This window comes from Triticum urartu, chromosome 6 (genome assembly GCF_003073215.2).
Source record: "Triticum urartu cultivar G1812 chromosome 6, Tu2.1, whole genome shotgun sequence".
Lineage (NCBI taxonomy): Eukaryota > Viridiplantae > Streptophyta > Magnoliopsida > Poales > Poaceae > Triticum > Triticum urartu.
The window spans coordinates 563,559,668-563,577,848 of NC_053027.1; the positions used below are offsets into that span (position 1 = coordinate 563,559,668).

The window sequence follows — 18,181 nt, forward strand, 5'->3', positions numbered from 1 at the left end:
GACAGGCGGATCAAATATTCTGGATGTAGTACTCGAACGAATAGAAGTACTACTTACTGACAATGAAGACTATGCTTTCCTTCCTCAGATGAGATCATACTACAAAGCAACCTTATGTTTAATTCCGCACTAGGCAAGCACACTTACAAATCGCACGTTATCACCATCTAAACACAGCATTGCGTTGCAATTTGTTTTGTCACCATGTACCATCAAGCCTTCCCATGATTGTTCGTTCGATCGAGAGAGGGAGAGGGGAATATAGTATCACACTATCACTGCTACTACTACCAGTGGCGAGTCTGGTAGGGAGGCTTCAACAGGCTCTAGCCTACCCTCCATAAATACAATTTTATTTACTACTACACGTCCCAAGTCCCAACTCAGCAACCCAATCTATCATTCTCAGCCGAACAACACCAACAACCCACACGCAAGTAGTGCACAGGACATCAAGTAGGCACGCATGAGAGCGAGATGACGGACATGCTCCAGGGCTCGATACAAGCATATCAATATTTGTTTGCTGCAAAAGAAAAACATATCAATATTTGCATGTTTAAGTTGGCAAATACCAAATATATAGTCCAATTTGATACTTTTCAAAAACTTCGAAACAATTACAGTAAATACTACCGCCAAAAAATGTCTTACATTATGAGACGGAGGGAGTGCATGTTTTCAGTAGTAATCTACCAATTTTTGAGCTTATTTCAAGAATTTTTTTTAAGATATAATGGCTATATTTTGCTACATAAATTCAAATTTTGTTTTTTTTAAGATAGCAAATGATAATGACTATATTTTGCTACATAAATTCAAATTTTGGTTTGTTCAAAATTTTATTTCTAGTAATAATCTAAGACATTTCAGCTTCTTTGGAGCGAAAGGACTGGAAGATAATGACTATTTAGCTAGATAGATTGAAACGAACACTATGAGAGAAAACCGAGACAACACCATAGCAGACTAGCCCTATTACAAGCTAGGATAAGAGTGACAAAGTATCAAGTACGTACCCATATAAGCAAAAGGCACAGCTAGCAAAATGAAAACAGGCAGTCTGAATAAAGCTGCAGGCTGCAAACACCAACATGATCCTCCGCAAAATGGCCAGCAGATCACCCCTCATTCTCCTTCAATTGGCCTTCTCGACGCAGCACAAATCCTGATCAGGTTCACAGTATGGCTACTACTACTTGAACTGACTTTAACCCTACTTGCTGTCTATTTTTTGTAGATAAGTTTGAGTTTTAAATGTGGTGCCGTGTTTTACGCACGTAGGACGAAAAGCAGCTAGCGGATCGTTTCGCGGCCGGGCCTGGCTGGCTTCTTCCTGCCTTGTGCATGCGTCCATCCATCCATCTATGCATGCATTTTGCTCAAAAGAAAAAAGAAAATAGAGAGATCCATGCATGCATATGCATGCCTCTACTGCCTCCCTATGAACGGAGCAGGCGCACTGCTCGTGTGGACAAAGAAAAAGAAGAAGCAGATGGATGGAACAAACGTACAGTACTGTATACTTAGGCCCTGTTTGGATCATGGGTTAGAGCTAGTTTGGGTTAATTGGAGGCTCAAATAACCCAAAAATATCCAAACAGGGAGGGTTAGAGTGGGTTAGTTCCATCTAACCCAACTATCCCGATGGAGAGATGCTTATTTGGGTTAGAGTGGGTTAGAAAATAACTTTAACTCCAACTGTGTTAAAGTATCCAAACAAATATTAACAACAAGAATCTGCTTTCAGGTTTGGCCGCTTCCGCCTGTGTGCCTCTGAAGTCTGAACCCAACTCAGCCCAACTGACAGTGTGCCCCGCATGCTTTTGCATTGCAGTCGGTTGGGTTGGGATACAGTCGGCCTGCCGGCCTCTCCTCTGCTCACAAGGAGACAACAAAACCACTAGGGGCAGATGAACTCTGTTTAGTTCACCACTGGACAAGCTCGATCGTCTAGTTCGCATCTTCTCATCGCAGTCTAAACACTGCTGCATTGCGATTTGTTTTCTTTTGTTACCGTGCAGCATCACGACACGCATTGCCTTCGCATGACTTGACTGTTCCCGTTGGATCGGTCGAGAGAGAGGGAGGGAATGGGTCCAAATCGTTCCAGCGGCGCAGGAGCGTACGTGCCGTATCACTGCTACTACTACCACTACTGGATCAACCAGCTGATAATTAACTCTTTTTTTTTGCGGGTGAGCTGATAATTAACTCAACTGAGATGTACCACTAGTACTAGTAGTACATACATACAGTACTACAAAAGGAGTACGCATATGTATATGCCATCGTCGTCTGCTGCTCCGCATCCCTGTTGGTGTGGACCCTGGCCGGTGGATGCCTCCATGGATTTGGTGGCCGTCAATCGCTCTCGCGGGCTGTGGCTGGCTTGGCGAGGGTGCGTGGGAGAGCTAGCCTAGCATCTTTGACCGGGAGCACGGTTCAAGCCAAGGAACGGAACACAGATACAAATGAGTTAATTGCACAAAAACCGGAAATTGCTTTTGGAGACCGAGCTTCATGAAGGCCTCCAAATACAAAATCCGAATTTTTGGACAATTCATATTTTTAGATTTCAAAAAATTCGGAAAAACAATATAGAGATAGATGAAGGCATGGCGCACAAGCGTGTAATTTTCAGGACGGGATACATTGAAATGAGGGCTCTGCAAAAATAACAAATCTGCGGCTTTTTACTCCCTCCATTCCACAATGTAGTGCTTCATCTATCCACGTGCTTCAAATTTGACCGTAAATTTAACTACCAAGACCGATTGTGGCGGGAGCAAAAATTATATCAGTGAATTCGTATTCGAAAGAAGTTTTTAATTATATAATTTTTTTCTCCCGCCGCAGTTGGTCTCGTTGGTTAAATTTATGGTCAAAGTTGGACCTCGGAAAGCGCGGGCGCACTATATTTTGGAATGGAGGGAGTAACACATTATACTATTCATCCTTCCAGAACATGAATTTGTCTTTTTTCAAAGGTCACATTTCAACGTATTTCATCCTGAAATTGTACACACATACGCCTCACATCCTTGTTTACTTACACAATTTTTTAGATTTTTTTCGAAACAGAAAAGTTTGATTTTTTTTATTTTCTTTCAAAGAATCGGCCTCCATGGAGGCCGAGAGCCAAAACGCCATGCTCCACAAAAACTAGCTATACAACCGTGGCTAGTTTAACGGATTGGTGCTATTCTTCATTTTTCTTTTGGAGCATCTATATACGTTAGGTATCTGAAAAAAAATTTATGTTTCAGTCACATTGAATTTGGTCCATTAGATAATAAATCAATGGATATGAAAGAAAACAAAAGAAAAGGTGAGTGAATTCTGTTTCTTTTTCAGACAAATTACCTGGAGGCCACAAAAACCGAGTTGGCAAACTAACCGGGTTAAAGGTGCGATCCTTTAACCCATTATTAATTCTGTCCCCCACGCCATCGAGCGCGCCCGTCCCCTAGCCGCCGCCGGTAGCAAGTAGGGAAAGATGGATGAAGATGAAGAAAATCAGAAGATCAGAAAATTGAAAGGGAAACAAATTGTAGAGGAGGCATCAGAACCTAAGATATGGATGGGGCTGCTCAATAGGTCAAAATTATCTAAAACCCTACATGCTAAAACCCTAGATGAGACATGATCAAGAAAACAAGCTTATCTAACAAAAAAAACATAGATCATAGAAACATTTAAAAAAAGATGTTGCTTAGTGCATCCACACAATATAACTAGGGGATCATCACCAACTTTTCTTGAACCATGAACCGTAGAACAATTGTTCTACGGTGTATTTAATTAATAATAATGTACATCAACTTTTAACCGAGCAACTAGTTACAAACCATATCTAACCATTATATCTGTGTGGGCAGTCAAATTTGAGCCTAATTTTTACAAAAATTAGTAAAATATTGTTTACGATATTTGTAAGTGGATCTTCATCATGAGTAAAAAAAAAGGCGACGAGTTGCTGCTACGTGGAATGTTCATTTCAACATTCCGGATAACCAAAAGTTTGCCATCAAATGACTTACAATATCTGGAGATTGGATGGATCAGGGCGATGAGATTCGAACCTTGAGCAGTATGGACGTTGGATGGATCAGTTGCGTGTTAATGTCGTCACCATCTTCACCCGAGCAAAACGAAATTTTGAAAGCAGACGAGCACCGTGATCTTGTCTTGCGTCTCGGAAATCGGTCTTGCTCGTGGACGAGCGCGGCCTGGGTGGGATCTTGAAACACGTCGGCTCTGCCTGCCTGCGTTTCTGGGCTGTGCTGGTGTTTCTTCAGCGATTAGTTGCCCTGTGATTTACAGAAACCTCTATCTAGTCTGAAGTTTGAACCTGTGTTTTTTCTTTCTTTGTTTCGCGAATGCAGCCTGGACCTGTCTGTCTGTCTGTTTGCATCGTCCAAGCTTGAGCATAAGGATTTCATTTTATTCATTTATCACTCGAGCTGTTGATGGTTTTCCAGCCGGCTGCAGCTAGCCACCTCAACTTAGGTGCTGAGGTTTCACGATTGTGATTGATTTTTTTATTTATTTATCTACAGTAATTTGTGCAACTCTGAATAATATATCCTTCAGGAATGCAGTTCAGTGTTAGGGATGCTTCTCTTAGTTTTTTAATGAGTACTTTTCAAAAGACTGAGCCGACATGTCATGGTGAGACCAAAAAAATCATCAAAGATGTATCGTAGTCGAATAAATGCAGAAATGAAAAATAAATCAGAAATAAATGCGAACGCCAAGATTTAATTGAATAAAAATACTCCTACATGTCTAGTATCCGGAAAGGCCAAACGTAAATAAGCTGTTGGCTTACTTTTACAACCAACGTTTTCGCAGGTGTACCTCGTAGTTGCCTTCGACTATTTTGTCTAACCTGCAAAATCATTTGTCTTTATCCGCACAATTCTATTATGTTTAATTAATCAACGGGACATTATCTTTTGCTTCTGTTTTGAAAAAAGAAATAATTTTTTGCCGGGCCTCCGTAGTGATCTTCACTCCGCTTTTTTCTAAGTAACTAAATAATTTTTTATTTTTTGTAAAGAAATATAGGATCGTTTAGGTCACTATTTTAATCCGAAGCTGACAAATATTAATGTGTGGAAGTCTCTCTTGGGTGGATTTTGTTTGCACTATGGTACGGTGGCGGAGAAGAAGATACCGTGGAAAAGATACCTCCAACCCCCGGGCGACAGATTCCGTTACGGCAGCCTCCAAAATCCGGCGAGTCGCCGTCGTCGTCGTCGCCGCCTCGTATCCGTTAGCAACAACAACAGACGGAGCACCCAACCCCACGTCCCCCCCTCCTCTTCTCTCCACTCTCCGCTCTCCACGCACGCGCGCACGCACCTCACCTCATCCCCTCTCCCCCTCCCCCTCCCCCCTGCCCCGACACAGCGGCAGCGCCCGCCCCATGCCGCTGCCGCTGCACCCCTGCTGCGCCGCCGGCGCCGCGGCGACGCCCGCCATGGCCACCACGGCCGGCAGCTGCAACGCGTCCTCCGCCCCGCCGCCCCGGTACCTCGGCTCCGGCCAGGGCCGGCTCCGCCTCGCTCCGGCAGCCAGCCGGCGTAACAGCCCGCTCCTCCGCTGCTCCGCGTCCGGCGGTGACGGGCCCGACAAGGTTCTTGAGAAGCGCCGGGCCGAGCTCACCGCCCGCATTTCCTCCGGCGAGTTCACCGCCCAGGGGCCCGGGTCAGTGCTCCCCGCCTAATTCCTCATCCTCTCCGCGCATTTCTTTCCCCTCGCGTAGCTCCGGTGCTGATTGGATTGGGCGCGGTGCTTGAATTGTTCTGTTCAGATGGCTCGCGCCCGTCGCGGCGAGGCTGGCCAAGCTCGGCCCGCCAGGGGAGCTCGCGGCCGGGCTGCTCACCAAGGTAGCGGGCGGCGAGCGCAGGGGGCCGGAGCTGCCGCAGGCGGTCGGGTCGCTGGCCTCCGTCGCCGGGGAGGCCTTCTTCCTGCCGCTCTACGACCTCTTCCTCACCTACGGCGGCGTCTTCCGCCTCAACTTCGGGCCCAAGGTGAGCGAGCCATCCATCGAATTGCCCCCAAAATTTCAGTCTTCTGAACCCTGCCATGTTGCTAATGCTCTGCACCTTTCTTTTCATTTTCTTCGTCCAGTCTTTCCTCATCGTCTCTGATCCGGATGTAGCTAAGCATATCCTGAGGGACAACTCCAAGGCTTATTCCAAGGTTTGGTTCTGAATTTGGTTCTACTCATTTCCAAACAGTAGAGAAATGTTTCAAAAGGCTTCAGAAGTCAGTAGGATGCCTGTTTGATTCAGTCCTTGTTTGATCATGGTGGGTGCAGGGTATCCTTGCGGAAATACTGGAGTTTGTGATGGGCACCGGTCTGATCCCGGCTGATGGGGAGATCTGGCGTGTTCGACGGCGTGCCATTGTACCAGCATTACACCAGAAGGTTCTAGCTTCCTACTGACAATCAAGTTTTTGTGTGTATTGCTTTCTTTCTAGTGTGGTTTTACTCACTTGAATATTGTGCTTGGCAGTACGTGACAGCGATGATAGGTCTCTTCGGAAATGCTTCAGATCGGCTCTGCCAGAAGCTGGACAAGGCGGCATCCGACGGGGAGGATGTGGAGATGGAATCTCTCTTCTCTCGGCTAACGCTGGATGTCATCGGGAAGGCAGTGTTCAATTATGATTTTGATTCATTATCTTACGATAATGGAATAGTTGAGGTTATTGCTCAGATTTTGTCGTATTCCTGAGTACATTATGAAATTTCATTTGCTTATGTTTTCTGTCAACTTTACTTATTCGGTTTGCTGGTTCATCATCAGGCTGTGTATGTAACATTACGGGAAGCGGAAATGCGGAGTACATCTCCTATTCCAACTTGGGAAATACCCATATGGAAAGACATCTCCCCTCGGCAGAGGAAGGTCAATGAAGCTCTCGCACTGATAAATAATATTCTTGATGAACTAATTGCTACTTGCAAGGTAAGCCTTCTCTTATACTTTGACATTAGTAAATAGTAATTATTGTGTTTAGAAAAATCATGACACTGGGACAATTACTGCAGAGGATGGTAGATGAAGAAGATTTGCAGTTTCATGAGGAATACATGAATGAGAAAGATCCTAGTATTCTTCATTTTCTATTGGCATCTGGAGATGATGTATGGGACATCTGCACTGACAAAGTCGTTTAGATATTTTAACCTGCTGATATTCACATTGCTCCATTGTTCAATCCATCTATCTTAGGTGTCCAGCAAGCAGCTCCGTGATGATCTGATGACAATGCTCATAGCTGGCCATGAGACCTCTGCAGCAGTCTTGACTTGGACATTTTATCTTCTGTCTAAGGTGTGATACTGCCAATAACTGAAAACTCAGTGCTATAGTAGTATAGCAATGTCAAATGATAATGTGCCGTTCATCATTTTCATATTCATCAAGCCATCAATATTGGTACTTATTCTCACTGTTATCTATTGCTAACTTGCAGTATCCGAATGTAATGTCCAAGCTCCAAGCTGAGGTAGACTCAACTTTTATGCTCAATGTGGGTTTCCATGGAGGTACACTTCTGAATCGTACAAATGCCAATTAACTTTTCTTTGCTCAATTATCCACAGGCTGATGCTGTTCTAGGAGATGGTTTACCAACACTTGATGATGTGAAGAAACTTAAATATACTACTCGAGTTATTAACGAAGTAAGTACCAAAAACTGTTGCCTTGCCACATAATGAGTTTCGTCGTTGAATGATAACATTACATTTATTGCAGTCTTTGAGACTATATCCACAGCCGCCAGTTTTAATTCGCCGCTCCCTTGAGGATGATATGCTAGGGGAGTACCCGATCGGCAAGTAAGCATTTTCCAGCAGAATTCTATCTGTTAAATCACTAAAGAAAAGGCTAGCTTAGTCTCTAGTCAAGTGTAAGGAGTAAGGATCGTTTATTATTTTGTCACAAAACCACCTTGATTACCATGGGAGTTCTACTCCTTTTATCTTATTTGGGCTTTTCCACATCTTTTTCCCTTATTTAGATACCGTGTGAGTAACGTTAGGGTGTTCCAGCATTTTCCCAGTCTTGTGCAGACTATTTTACTCAACATGTTCTGTTTTCTGCTTGTCCTTATGCTGTTGCTGGTAGCGAAGTTTGTTTAGTTGTTGCTGTTGGGTATTTGTATGTCTGATACTGTTTATTCATATTTAGCATTTCTATGGGAAGCTAAACTTTTCGTATTTCTGAAAATATATATTGCTCTTCTCTAGGGGAGAAGACATTTTTATATCCATCTGGAACCTTCATCGCTGCCCAAAGCATTGGGATGATGCGGATGTTTTCAATCCAGAAAGGTGGCCTTTGGACGGACCGAATCCAAATGAGACAAACCAAAAATTCAGGTTCCATCCCTATTACTGTAATAAAATGCTTTTTGGTAAACCATGTGTCACTCTAGTTAGTACTCCATCCGTTCCTAAATATAAGTCTTTTTAGAGATTCCAATGCGGACTACATACGGTTGTATATAGCTATATTTCTTCTTGTTATAGAAAATGTATTTGGACAGTAGCATGGAATATAGTTAGGTGGATATTATTGAGGGTGAACATGATGCAGAGATAAATGAGATGAATATTAAAATGCTACTCCAATGAGCAACAGGAAATCACACTTCTGATCAAACAAAGCAGCAATTATTTTTCACCTTAAGATTTTACCAAAAGCAAGAAGCCATCACACTTAAACATCCTCTGTTGCATTTTTTTATGACTGTTGTTCCTTTATGAATGTCCCAGAAAAGATTCTTCCAGTAAACATTGGATATTATAAAGAGAAATGTATTAGAAATTGTAACTTTTCATAGACTGGATATTGCCTTAATGGGAGATACATTAATGGGGTTATATATATTGTTTAGTGCTACGGGTGATACATTATAATGCTCAATGGGTACATTCTAAGAGTATGGACTATGTGGTATCTTCAGCTGCGATGAATCTAACAATTTGAAATATTACGGTGGGTTGGTGCAATGGCATATTGGTTGATAAAGAAGTGATGACTGTTGTTCCTTTATGGCATATTGGTGTGATGAATCTAACAAGTATCTACTAACCATTTATAGTAGATAAAAGTCGTCTTCTAAACATACCATTGAAACTCGAAATTAGTAATAGATAAATAAATATGCAATACAGTTACGTTCTCGTGTTTTTTAGGCTTTTGCTTCTCTGTGTCGCTATGTTCTGTTACATACATGAGCACCATTATAACGTTGTGATCCTAGTTGCCACTGTCAAACTCTTAGAGATCCATTGTGTGATTGTGGTTGCTTTCCTTCTTAAGAGTAGTGGTGGCGTCTGCTTGCTACACTGTTTAATTAATGCCTAACAAACCTGCTTTAAGTTATAGTCACTTGTATTCATATAATCTTGTTGAATTTTCAGTTACTTGCCATTTGGTGGCGGGCCAAGGAAATGTGTAGGCGATATGTTTGCTACTTTTGAGGTAATCCATTTTGATTATTTGGGGTTTCAGCTGATAATATTGAAATAGCATTTTGTGATTTCATGAATTTTTCTGGTAATTAGTAATTTGATTTAGTCATATTAAGGCCTTGTTTCTTTCGGCTTCTTGGGATATGAGACTTTTTTTTTGTGAAAACAAAGATTTGTTGCTATCCCAGCCTATGCGCTACAAGGATGCACTGCCCAGAGTCATTTGTTCCTTGACTATTGGGAGAATCACTGACATTCTGCAATTTCTGTGCAGACTGTGGTGGCAACAGCAATGCTTGTCAAGCGATTTGATTTTCAGATGGCTCCAGGAGCACCTCCGGTATGTTTCCCACCAGCTTTCTGATTCATCATAGCTGATAAAATATATTTATCATAGCTCTATTGTAGGTTGAGATGACAACCGGAGCAACGATTCACACAACTAAGGGACTGAACATGACTGTTACTCGGAGGATAAAGCCACCTGTAATTCCAAACTTAGAGATGAAAATCGTTTCCGATTCAGAAGGAAGCACAAGTTCTACTGCATCAGTGGCTGTTTCTACTGCTAGTATTGCATCCGAAGAAGGTCAACAAGTAGAGGTGTCAACGAGTCAAGTGTGATTTGTCATTTTTGATGCTCAGATTGCAATGAGATACATAATGAGTACGTTCTCATCTCAGTTCTACTTGGAAATTTAAATAATTATAGTTCCTTCACATTTGAATTGGTTATTTTCTCTGGTATGGGCATTCATTGGCCCTTTCCCCTCATTTCTCTTCTGCTGTAGTTTTCATATGGCACACTTCATTTACCTGAAGTGCTCAAAGATGTTGTATGTCCAATAAATAAAAGTCACTGTTTTTTCTTCAAAAGATGAAGTGCTCAAAGGCATATAGTCCTCGTCTGTTGAGTGTCTAGGGCAAAGGAATTTCGTTTGCACTTCTCGTTGTTAATCATGAAGTCGTAGATTTTATTTAGTAAATTACATCGTGCTATACATCTTTGGTGATAAAACTATTGTACTGCTTCTGGAAACCGTGTGCTAACCATCATTGTCTATGAACACGCGTGGCTGCACCTAATTAAATTTCATGATCAATTTAGGCATACCCTTTTTTAAGCATATTGCCTCCATTTTTGTGAAATGTTACTATGAGTTTTTCTTTTTCTTGCCGTGGAATATGGAAGTCATTGCTCATGGAAACATTTTCATGCGCAGATACCAAACAGTACAGTACAGAGCAGAAGCTTTCTGGCGTGCTTCTTTACAAGGAAAAGCTCTCCTAAATGCCCCCAGGCTTATTTTTGCGATACAGACTACAAACACTTTTACAGACTATAGGATCTGCCTGCTACTCAAAGTACTGCGGACACACATATTTACAGATCCACAAGTACCGGGCATGGACTCCTGCATCTCTAAAACTTCAGCATGGCCTCCAACGCACGAAGAACGTCATCGCGGGTAACTATACCTGTTAGCAGTGTTTAGAATATCCTGTTAAGCTTGAAACATACTCCAAACAATAGTCAATGTTAAGGGGATGATACAGATCTACTCCCTCCGTCCCATAATATAAGAGCGTTTTTGACACTACATTAGTGTAAAAAACGCTCTTATATTATGGGACGGGGGGAGTAGTATATATAAGTCCTTTACTGCTGGTTTTGTCGTGTTTTCTGTTACTCACCTATTACTTGATTATCCTGGTTTACTATCGGTAATCTGTGGATCTTCTTCCTGAGCATCAGAGCTGCGGCATCTGTTGGCATCACACGATTGCGTACTGTTAAATTAACTGGAAACAAATATGAAAAAAAAATGATGAGTGGAAACAACAATTACCGGTCACTGTTTTATCGCATGATAGTGTGATTGCTGGAGATGTCATCACATCTGCAATCTTTGTCTTTGGCTGTTACAACAGATAGCAACTAGATTAGCAAACACAAGATGGTGGTGCTGAGTTAGCAACTTGTATATGTGGGTGTGGTTGTGTTTTCTTTTTCTGTCTGTTTTAGTTCTTCTGTCGGGCCCGAAAGGCGGCAAAGAGTTGTGTGTAAATAAAACAGATAAAGAGAGAAGGGGGAGGAGCTGAGCTGACCCCATGTGAAGCCCTCACGCGATCGCTCTTGACAACGACCCCAACACATCGGCGGACGCTGTCGACAACCGGGAGGCCTGACACGAGCTGAAAGTGGCCTTCAATCTCCACCAGCGCCTGCTCCGCTGTGACCATCAGCACGGGCGTCGACATGGCCTCGCGCAGGAGCGGCCCCCGCTGCTGCAACCAACCAAGCAACAAGGTTCAAAGTCAAGCAAGGGATCAAGAGGAAGAAGCATCATCAAGAGAGGAGATGACAGAGACTACAAGATCAGCAGGAAGAAGAAGCATCATCAAGAGAGGAGATGAAAGAGACTAGAAGATCAGCAGGAAGAAGAAGCATCAAGAGAGGAGATGAGCAGAGACCACAAGATCAGCAAGAAGAAGAACCTGATCGCCGGCATGGGATGGTTGTTGTTGTTGCTGCTGCTGCTGTGACTGGAGGTATGCGCGGAGGTCGTCGTAGCTGAGGAGGGAGAAGTTCTCGGGCCACTCGCCGGAGATGATGGCATCGGGGTTCTCGTCGAGCCCGAGCCGGAGCCCGCTCCCGTCCATGAACGTGGACGCCCGGCACTCAAAGGTCCCGCCACTGGCTCTACCTCTTCTGGCCTTACTCTTGGCCCCTTTGAACATGGAGCAGCTCTGCAAGGTATTGATGCACGCCATGGATGCTAGCTACTCTTCACTGCTTCCTTGTCTTGTGTTGTGGATGTTGTCTGACTGTGTTCTCTTGCAGATCCCAGCAGGAGGGCTCCATTTATAGCAAATGGAGCTGGAGGTGCACTCACTTGCTCCATGCCTATTGTCTGTCATTGAGCCGAGGTGGATGGGCTTGCTTGCTTGCATGGGAGGGAAGGGCTGGCCCACCAGCGAGTGAGCGACTGGTGCTGCTGAGATCCCACTTTGACTTGATGACTGATGAGTGTGCTGATAGATAAATATCTCTGAATGATCAGTGAGCTCAGTCAAGGTAGGTAGAATCATGGCGGTGAATTCCTTGGGAGAAAGAGTGGCAGAAGCTGGGTGGCTGATCATGGCGTTTTAAGTTTTAACCCCTGGCCTGGGCCTGGGGTGGTAATTCATGGAGGGTGGGGTGATGGATCTGGATGTGCACCTAACTCTGAATGTGATGACAAGTTGGATCTGGACTGGGCGTTTTTTGTCACCGCCCGGAAGCTATGGTCCTTGGACGTGGATTGACGTGGAGCCATGGACACGCGGTGCTTCCCCTCGGAACGGCGTGGCGGGGCGCGAGTGGCCGGCGAGATTCCCGTGGGGCCCGGTCACGTGGCGCCGGATAAGGATGGAGGAGTGCCGACCCTTCCCTCCGGTACGGCTGGCGGAGAGCCGGAGGTCGACGTTGCATGCCGTTTTCTTCCGCCAACTCCGGCCAGTGGGTTTAGGGTTGTCGCCGTGCGTGCTGGGTCTGCTGACCTGTCGGAGCCGGAAGGGACGATGAATGAGCCCACGGTTTCGTGTGGATGAATCTGGGGCGGGAAACAGGCGCAGAATCTCCCATCCCTGGGAACGATGCAGAATAGCACGAATCTTCATTCCTGTTTCACTCGCAAAGTGCCCGTGAATTGCAAATGCACAACATACTTTTTTTTGCGGGAACAAACTTCGTTTTTAGTGGAATGCACAACAAACTTATACATAACCAATTCGCAAAAAAAAAGGACTTGTACATAACCGCAAGCATGGAAAAAATACCTTATTTTTGTTATTTACGATACTCAAAATTACAAAATAAATTTTTAAACTTATTTAAAAATATTTATATTTATACTTTTATTATTATAAATATTTCTTAGTATTACTTTATTTTTGGTCCCAGTATAAATACCTTAAATATAAAGTTTATAAAAATGCAGAATCTCCATTCCTATTGCACTAGCAAAGTGCCCGTCAGTTGCAACAAGTGCACAGCAGAGTTATAAATATCCAACTCGTAAAAAAAGACACACATGCTGCAGCGTGGCTTTATTAATTTAAAGCCTGACGCTTCTAGGGTCTTTGTTAAAAAAAAGACATATACATAACTACAAGCATGGGAAAAATATACACCTTATTTTCGCTATTTATTTCTAAAAATAACAAAACAAAACATGTATATTTATTTTAAAATAGTTATATTTACACCTTTTATTATTACAAATATTTATTCTTACTTTATTTTGTTCCCAGGATAACTAGCTTAAATATATAAAGTTTATAAAATCAAAAGGTATAGTGGTCTAAAATACGCTATGTTGCACAATAAAATACAAATGTGGTGGTCTAGAATGAGAGCGGTGTTTTATAGGACGGGCTCCAGGTAGACCGTTTTACAAAAAAAGGAAAAATATTTAAAATTTTCAAAGAATGTTTTTTTGTACAAATACATATACATGTTCTTTAAGTATGTGTAAATCATTAAAATGATACGATTATGTTTAGGTTACAGAAAAGACAAAAATCTAGCACAAAAATAACAAAGAAAAAGCCCATTTAATCTATGTGTTTGTCTTTTTTTTTACATCACATATGAAGATATATGTTCATGAAATTTTATACATATATATAATATACATATATGCTTACGTGTATACTTTTTTCCAGAATTTTTAAGATGTAGAAACAATATTCTCTTTGGAAAAAAAATACCGAGCTACCTGGAGCCTGGCCACCATATGCACTTTCCACGTCTAGAATAGCAAACACTGATAGGACACGATAGTGTTATTAATTGATATAAATATAGATATTCACATTTTGTTTTTTTGTAAAATTTGCAAATATAGACATTTTCAATCATTTTTGTGTCAACACATGAAATCATTATTGTTATTTCTAAAATCTTAGTCTCCCTTGAGCCATTTGATGGAAATTCAAGTATTTTCACCTTGATATTACTCCACATTTAACATGAAAACATTTTTTCAAGTCCGGTTTAACTCAGTACAATGAACCTATTTGATGGAAATTCAACTTCTTAATCGACATCCATGATGTCGCACCGGACAGTGAAATAATCATACTTTAGATTGACCGACCTTTCAAGGGCATATCTTTTCACGAACTTGTGGTAGCCTCAACAAGGATCACGCTTGGAGAAAGGAGATAAAGAGGGGAAGGTACATGTTCGGGGAGGATACGAGGAGGATGAGGCAGGATGATGGTGTGGGGAGGAGAAGCAAGGCCTACGGAAAGTATGTTGACATGTCGAAAAAGCAGAAGGTGAAGATTAGCCCTGAGTTTATGTAAATACAAAGGTGGATTTCTTTTTAAACTTAATTTAGGTAACTTCTTCTTTGGTGATAAAAAAACTCAGTCAGGTTCTACTTGGCATTCCATAAAATATAAAATCGATGGTAATATAACGCATTTCGTGACTGGAACCTATCTTGCATCCCACAAAATTCAGCTCGATTTATTCTGAATCTTTTGGGTCCATTTATTCTGGATCAAACAATACCCCCTTGAGCTATGGGCTTTGCAACTCGTGGACCACGGGCCTTCAAGCCCAATAACGTGGCGAGTTGGTAATGGTGACTCAGTAGGTCGATTTTCGCGAAATCACTAATTGAGGAGTATTCCTTTCAAAGATCACTCACACCTTCTTAGGTTGTGACAAGTGGCACGTACAACCGGGAGTTTTCTCCTTTTTCATAGATTCCTTTATTCAAAATGTTTTATCTCTTAAATCGTGCGTCCAAATCTCGAACCGTTTTCACCATTGGATTCCTCGCGTCGTGGTCTTCACAAGTAGACCCCATGTTGATAGGTTTTGACAAACATTTTTTTCACAAAAAGATGAAAAAACAGAACCAAGAACTCGCGGAAGCAAATCGTGCCTCTCACAAAAAAACATTTTTTTCGTTTCCGAGAGGCACGCCTCTCGAAGAAAAAAGAGAAAACACATTTTTTTCATTTCCGAGAGGCACGGTCGTGCCTCTTGCGGAAGCAAAACCTTGCCTTGTTTTTTATTTTGCGAGAGGCACGACCGGAAGCAAAACCATGCCTTTCACGAAAGAAAAAAAAACGTGAAAACACGTTTCTTTTCCTTTCTAAGAGGCATGGTCGTGCCTCTCGCGGAAGCAAAACCGTGCCTCTCATGGAAGCAAAACTGTGCCTCTTAAAAAAGCAAAAAAACTCGTTTCTTTGCACAAAGTTTTTTTGATTTTTTTTGAAAAGCTAAGACAGACCGGTGAAAAACCAGGAAAAAACCGAAAACGCCTGCGGAAAAATAAAAATAAAACAAAATCCGAAGGGAGCGCCCAGGACGTGAGACGTGGCGGCGGCTGAGAGCACGCAAAGTGGCGCGCTCTCAGCCCAACCGCAAGTGATCATTGCGAGTATATCTAGCCATATCTCGGGCCGGGCAAAAAAAACCGACGTCTGCGGGACAAGCCCGAGCCAGGCCCGGCCCGATGAATTCTTACGTTTTCCAGGCCCAGGCCTGGCCCGATGAAAAGCTCGAAAGCCCGAAGCCTAACTCGACGGCCCGTCATAAAGAAAACAACAAGAAAATCTGTTTAGCAAAAAACAGAAGGAAAAGAACAACATTACAGCACAAGTTTTGATAGTAAACCACATCAAACTGAAGTACTAAACTGCAACAAAATAGCAGGAAAACATTACTAGTTTCAACAGCATAACAACACCAAAAGCATCACTAATTTTGACAGCAGAACACCATAGTTTTATAGTAAAACAATAGCAGTCTAGCATCTAAGTGTTCCAGTTTCAACAACAGCATCTAAACGTTCCAGTTTCGACAATAGCATCTAAAGTTCTAAACGTTCCAATTTCGACAAACACAAGTGCATGAATATCATTACAGTCCGGAACCAAAATAAAGACTAGTAGATGGCTGGCTGCCACCTCGCCATGCCTCCTCCGAATCTTCTCTTCTGATTGATCTAGCACTCTAGCAAAAACTCTACAAGATGGAATGAACAGAAGGTTAGCGATAGTATAAAGTACAACCTGACAATTGACATGAACAAAGAATAGTTATGTTACATTTTTCATTTGAAGATGACTCTTCATCATTATCTAGCGCAATCACTTCTTCTGCCTTTCTCTTATTATCTACAACGATAGATTGGGTTAATAATCATTTGCAAACATACAAATAAGAATGTGAAACAAACAAGATTACAACACATACCTTCTTCTTTCTACAGTTTGCAACGATACCAATCTTGTAAACACATTATGGCCTCAACTGTCTTTGGTTTAAGTGAGCTTCGGTTCAGGGTTATAACCTTCTTACTCAAGCTAAAAGCAGATTCTGAAGCAACACTTGACACAGGAACTGCAAGGATATCACTTGCCATTCTTGCTAGTTGCGGATACCTAGGTGCAAACTTACTCCAAAAATCCAAGATATTGACATTTTCATTCAACCTCTTCACAAGTTCAGCCAAATACAATTCCATTTCAGATTTCTCTTCATGCAAGCTCGTGCTTTCCGTCAGAAAAGGCACCAAGTCCACAAGTGCTTGATGATGCACTTGTTGCTAAGTTTTCATTGACATGTGCGGCACTACCGTACTCATTAAACAAAGAAGTCATTGTACTTTTAACAAGATTAATGCGCTGAAGGGCATCATCACCATCATATGGCTTCGAGTAGGCATCATCACCATCGACTCGGCGCACGTCCGCTCCTCTGATGTGTCGAACCCAGAGAAGGGAAGAACAAAACGGGAAAGGAGTTCTGTCGAGGAAAAGATGGAAGTCGGGGAACAAAAATCTGTGCCAAGGAAAGTGCGGGCAAAGGTTAGGGTTGGAGACCGGAATGAATCCCCACCCCTCTCTCCCCCTCGTCCCCGACGCCGCCATCTCTGTTCGCCGCCCCTAGATCCTCGACTGGAGGCAGACCTCCTCCAGATCCATGGTCGCCACCGGATCCTCCATGGTCTCCTCCTCCTCCTCCTCCAGGAGGATCTGGAGGAGGAGCACCAGCACCCGCGGCAACAAGAGCGACACCAGCAGCCGCATCAGCAGCATGCGCCTCACCGCCCGCAGCCGCAGCCGCACCGCTAACACTGAGACACAGATCTACGGGCCGGACAACTTCAAGCACGACGAGCTCGTGCTCAACAGCGAGGAGATCCGGACGCTGCAGTCGGAGCTTCTCGCCAATATCACCGGCCGCTACGCCCAGGTGAAGCTCCGCGGGGTCATCGACGCCGGCTTCTGCTTCGGCCTCCTCGGCCCTGTCTCCAACGTCGTCGCCGGCGTCCTCATCGCCGAGTCCGTCCAGGCCGACCCCGCCCACAAGGAGGAGGAGGAGGAGGAGTCCATGTCCATCCCGCCGCTGCGTAAAGAAAAGCGCATTTTAATATATGTATTTGTCTTTTTTTGGACATCGAGATATATGTTCATGAAATTTTGTATATATCTTCGACGTGTATTTTGAAGCTCTGAAGATGATTTATTTCTGTCAATTCCTGCAAGAAGTAGCTTTGAGTGCACAGGAAGGGGCTATAGTTTTTCTTTACATAATAAATATCTTTTTGTCAAGTGTGTCCAAAGCTTTGAGAGATAAGCCATTCATTCATAAAATCCATATCT

At 42.9% G+C, this 18,181-nt stretch overlaps 2 protein-coding genes across 4 annotated transcripts; one reads left to right on the plus strand and one right to left on the minus strand.

Annotated features, from left to right (window-relative positions):
• Window positions 1-5,383: 5,383 nt before the first annotated feature.
• Window positions 5,384-11,234, plus strand: LOC125515459 (protein LUTEIN DEFICIENT 5, chloroplastic-like). The gene is made up of 16 exons (XM_048680927.1): window positions 5,384-5,715; window positions 5,822-6,041; window positions 6,142-6,213; window positions 6,332-6,442; window positions 6,531-6,722; window positions 6,825-6,986; window positions 7,070-7,165; window positions 7,254-7,355; window positions 7,498-7,530; window positions 7,628-7,708; window positions 7,782-7,864; window positions 8,276-8,407; window positions 9,455-9,515; window positions 9,780-9,845; window positions 9,914-10,172; window positions 10,729-11,234. The coding sequence occupies exons 1-15, from the start codon at window positions 5,435-5,437 to the stop codon at window positions 10,127-10,129; spliced, it is 1,908 nt and encodes a 635-aa protein (XP_048536884.1). The 5' UTR covers window positions 5,384-5,434; the 3' UTR covers window positions 10,130-10,172; window positions 10,729-11,234.
• Window positions 10,701-12,365, minus strand: LOC125515460 (magnesium transporter MgtE-like). Of its 3 annotated transcripts, none has more exons than XM_048680930.1 (5): window positions 12,005-12,365; window positions 11,615-11,791; window positions 11,356-11,425; window positions 11,201-11,272; window positions 10,701-10,984 (listed from the first exon to the last, which is right to left on the minus strand). In XM_048680930.1, the coding sequence occupies exons 1-5, from the start codon at window positions 12,278-12,280 to the stop codon at window positions 10,929-10,931; spliced, it is 651 nt and encodes a 216-aa protein (XP_048536887.1). In that variant the 5' UTR covers window positions 12,281-12,365; the 3' UTR covers window positions 10,701-10,928. The 3 variants fall into 3 exon arrangements, with proteins under 3 accessions (XP_048536887.1, XP_048536885.1, XP_048536886.1); XM_048680928.1 differs by having other exon boundaries at window positions 11,615-11,794; window positions 11,981-12,365; XM_048680929.1 differs by having other exon boundaries at window positions 11,615-11,794; window positions 12,005-12,363.
• Between the last annotated feature and the right edge of the window lie 5,816 nt (window positions 12,366-18,181).

Excerpts from the sequence above, each read along its gene's own strand:
- LOC125515459 (XM_048680927.1), top strand. The coding sequence starts at position 5,435 with ATGCCGCTGCCGCTGCACCCCTGCTGCGCCGCCGGCGCCGCGGCGACG. Across the intron at positions 5,716-5,821 it reads TTCACCGCCCAGGGGCCCGG|ATGGCTCGCGCCCGTCGCGG; the intron begins GTCAGTGCTCCC and ends TGTTCTGTTCAG. Across the intron at positions 9,846-9,913 it reads TGGCTCCAGGAGCACCTCCG|GTTGAGATGACAACCGGAGC; the intron begins GTATGTTTCCCA and ends GCTCTATTGTAG.
- LOC125515460 (XM_048680928.1), bottom strand. The coding sequence starts at position 12,280 with ATGGCGTGCATCAATACCTTGCAGAGCTGCTCCATGTTCAAAGGGGCC. Across the intron at positions 11,795-11,980 it reads TTCTTCTTGCTGATCTTGTG|CAGCGGGGGCCGCTCCTGCG; the intron begins GTCTCTGCTCAT and ends GGTTGGTTGCAG. Across the intron at positions 11,273-11,355 it reads ATGCGATAAAACAGTGACCG|ATGCCGCAGCTCTGATGCTC; the intron begins GTAATTGTTGTT and ends TGATGCCAACAG.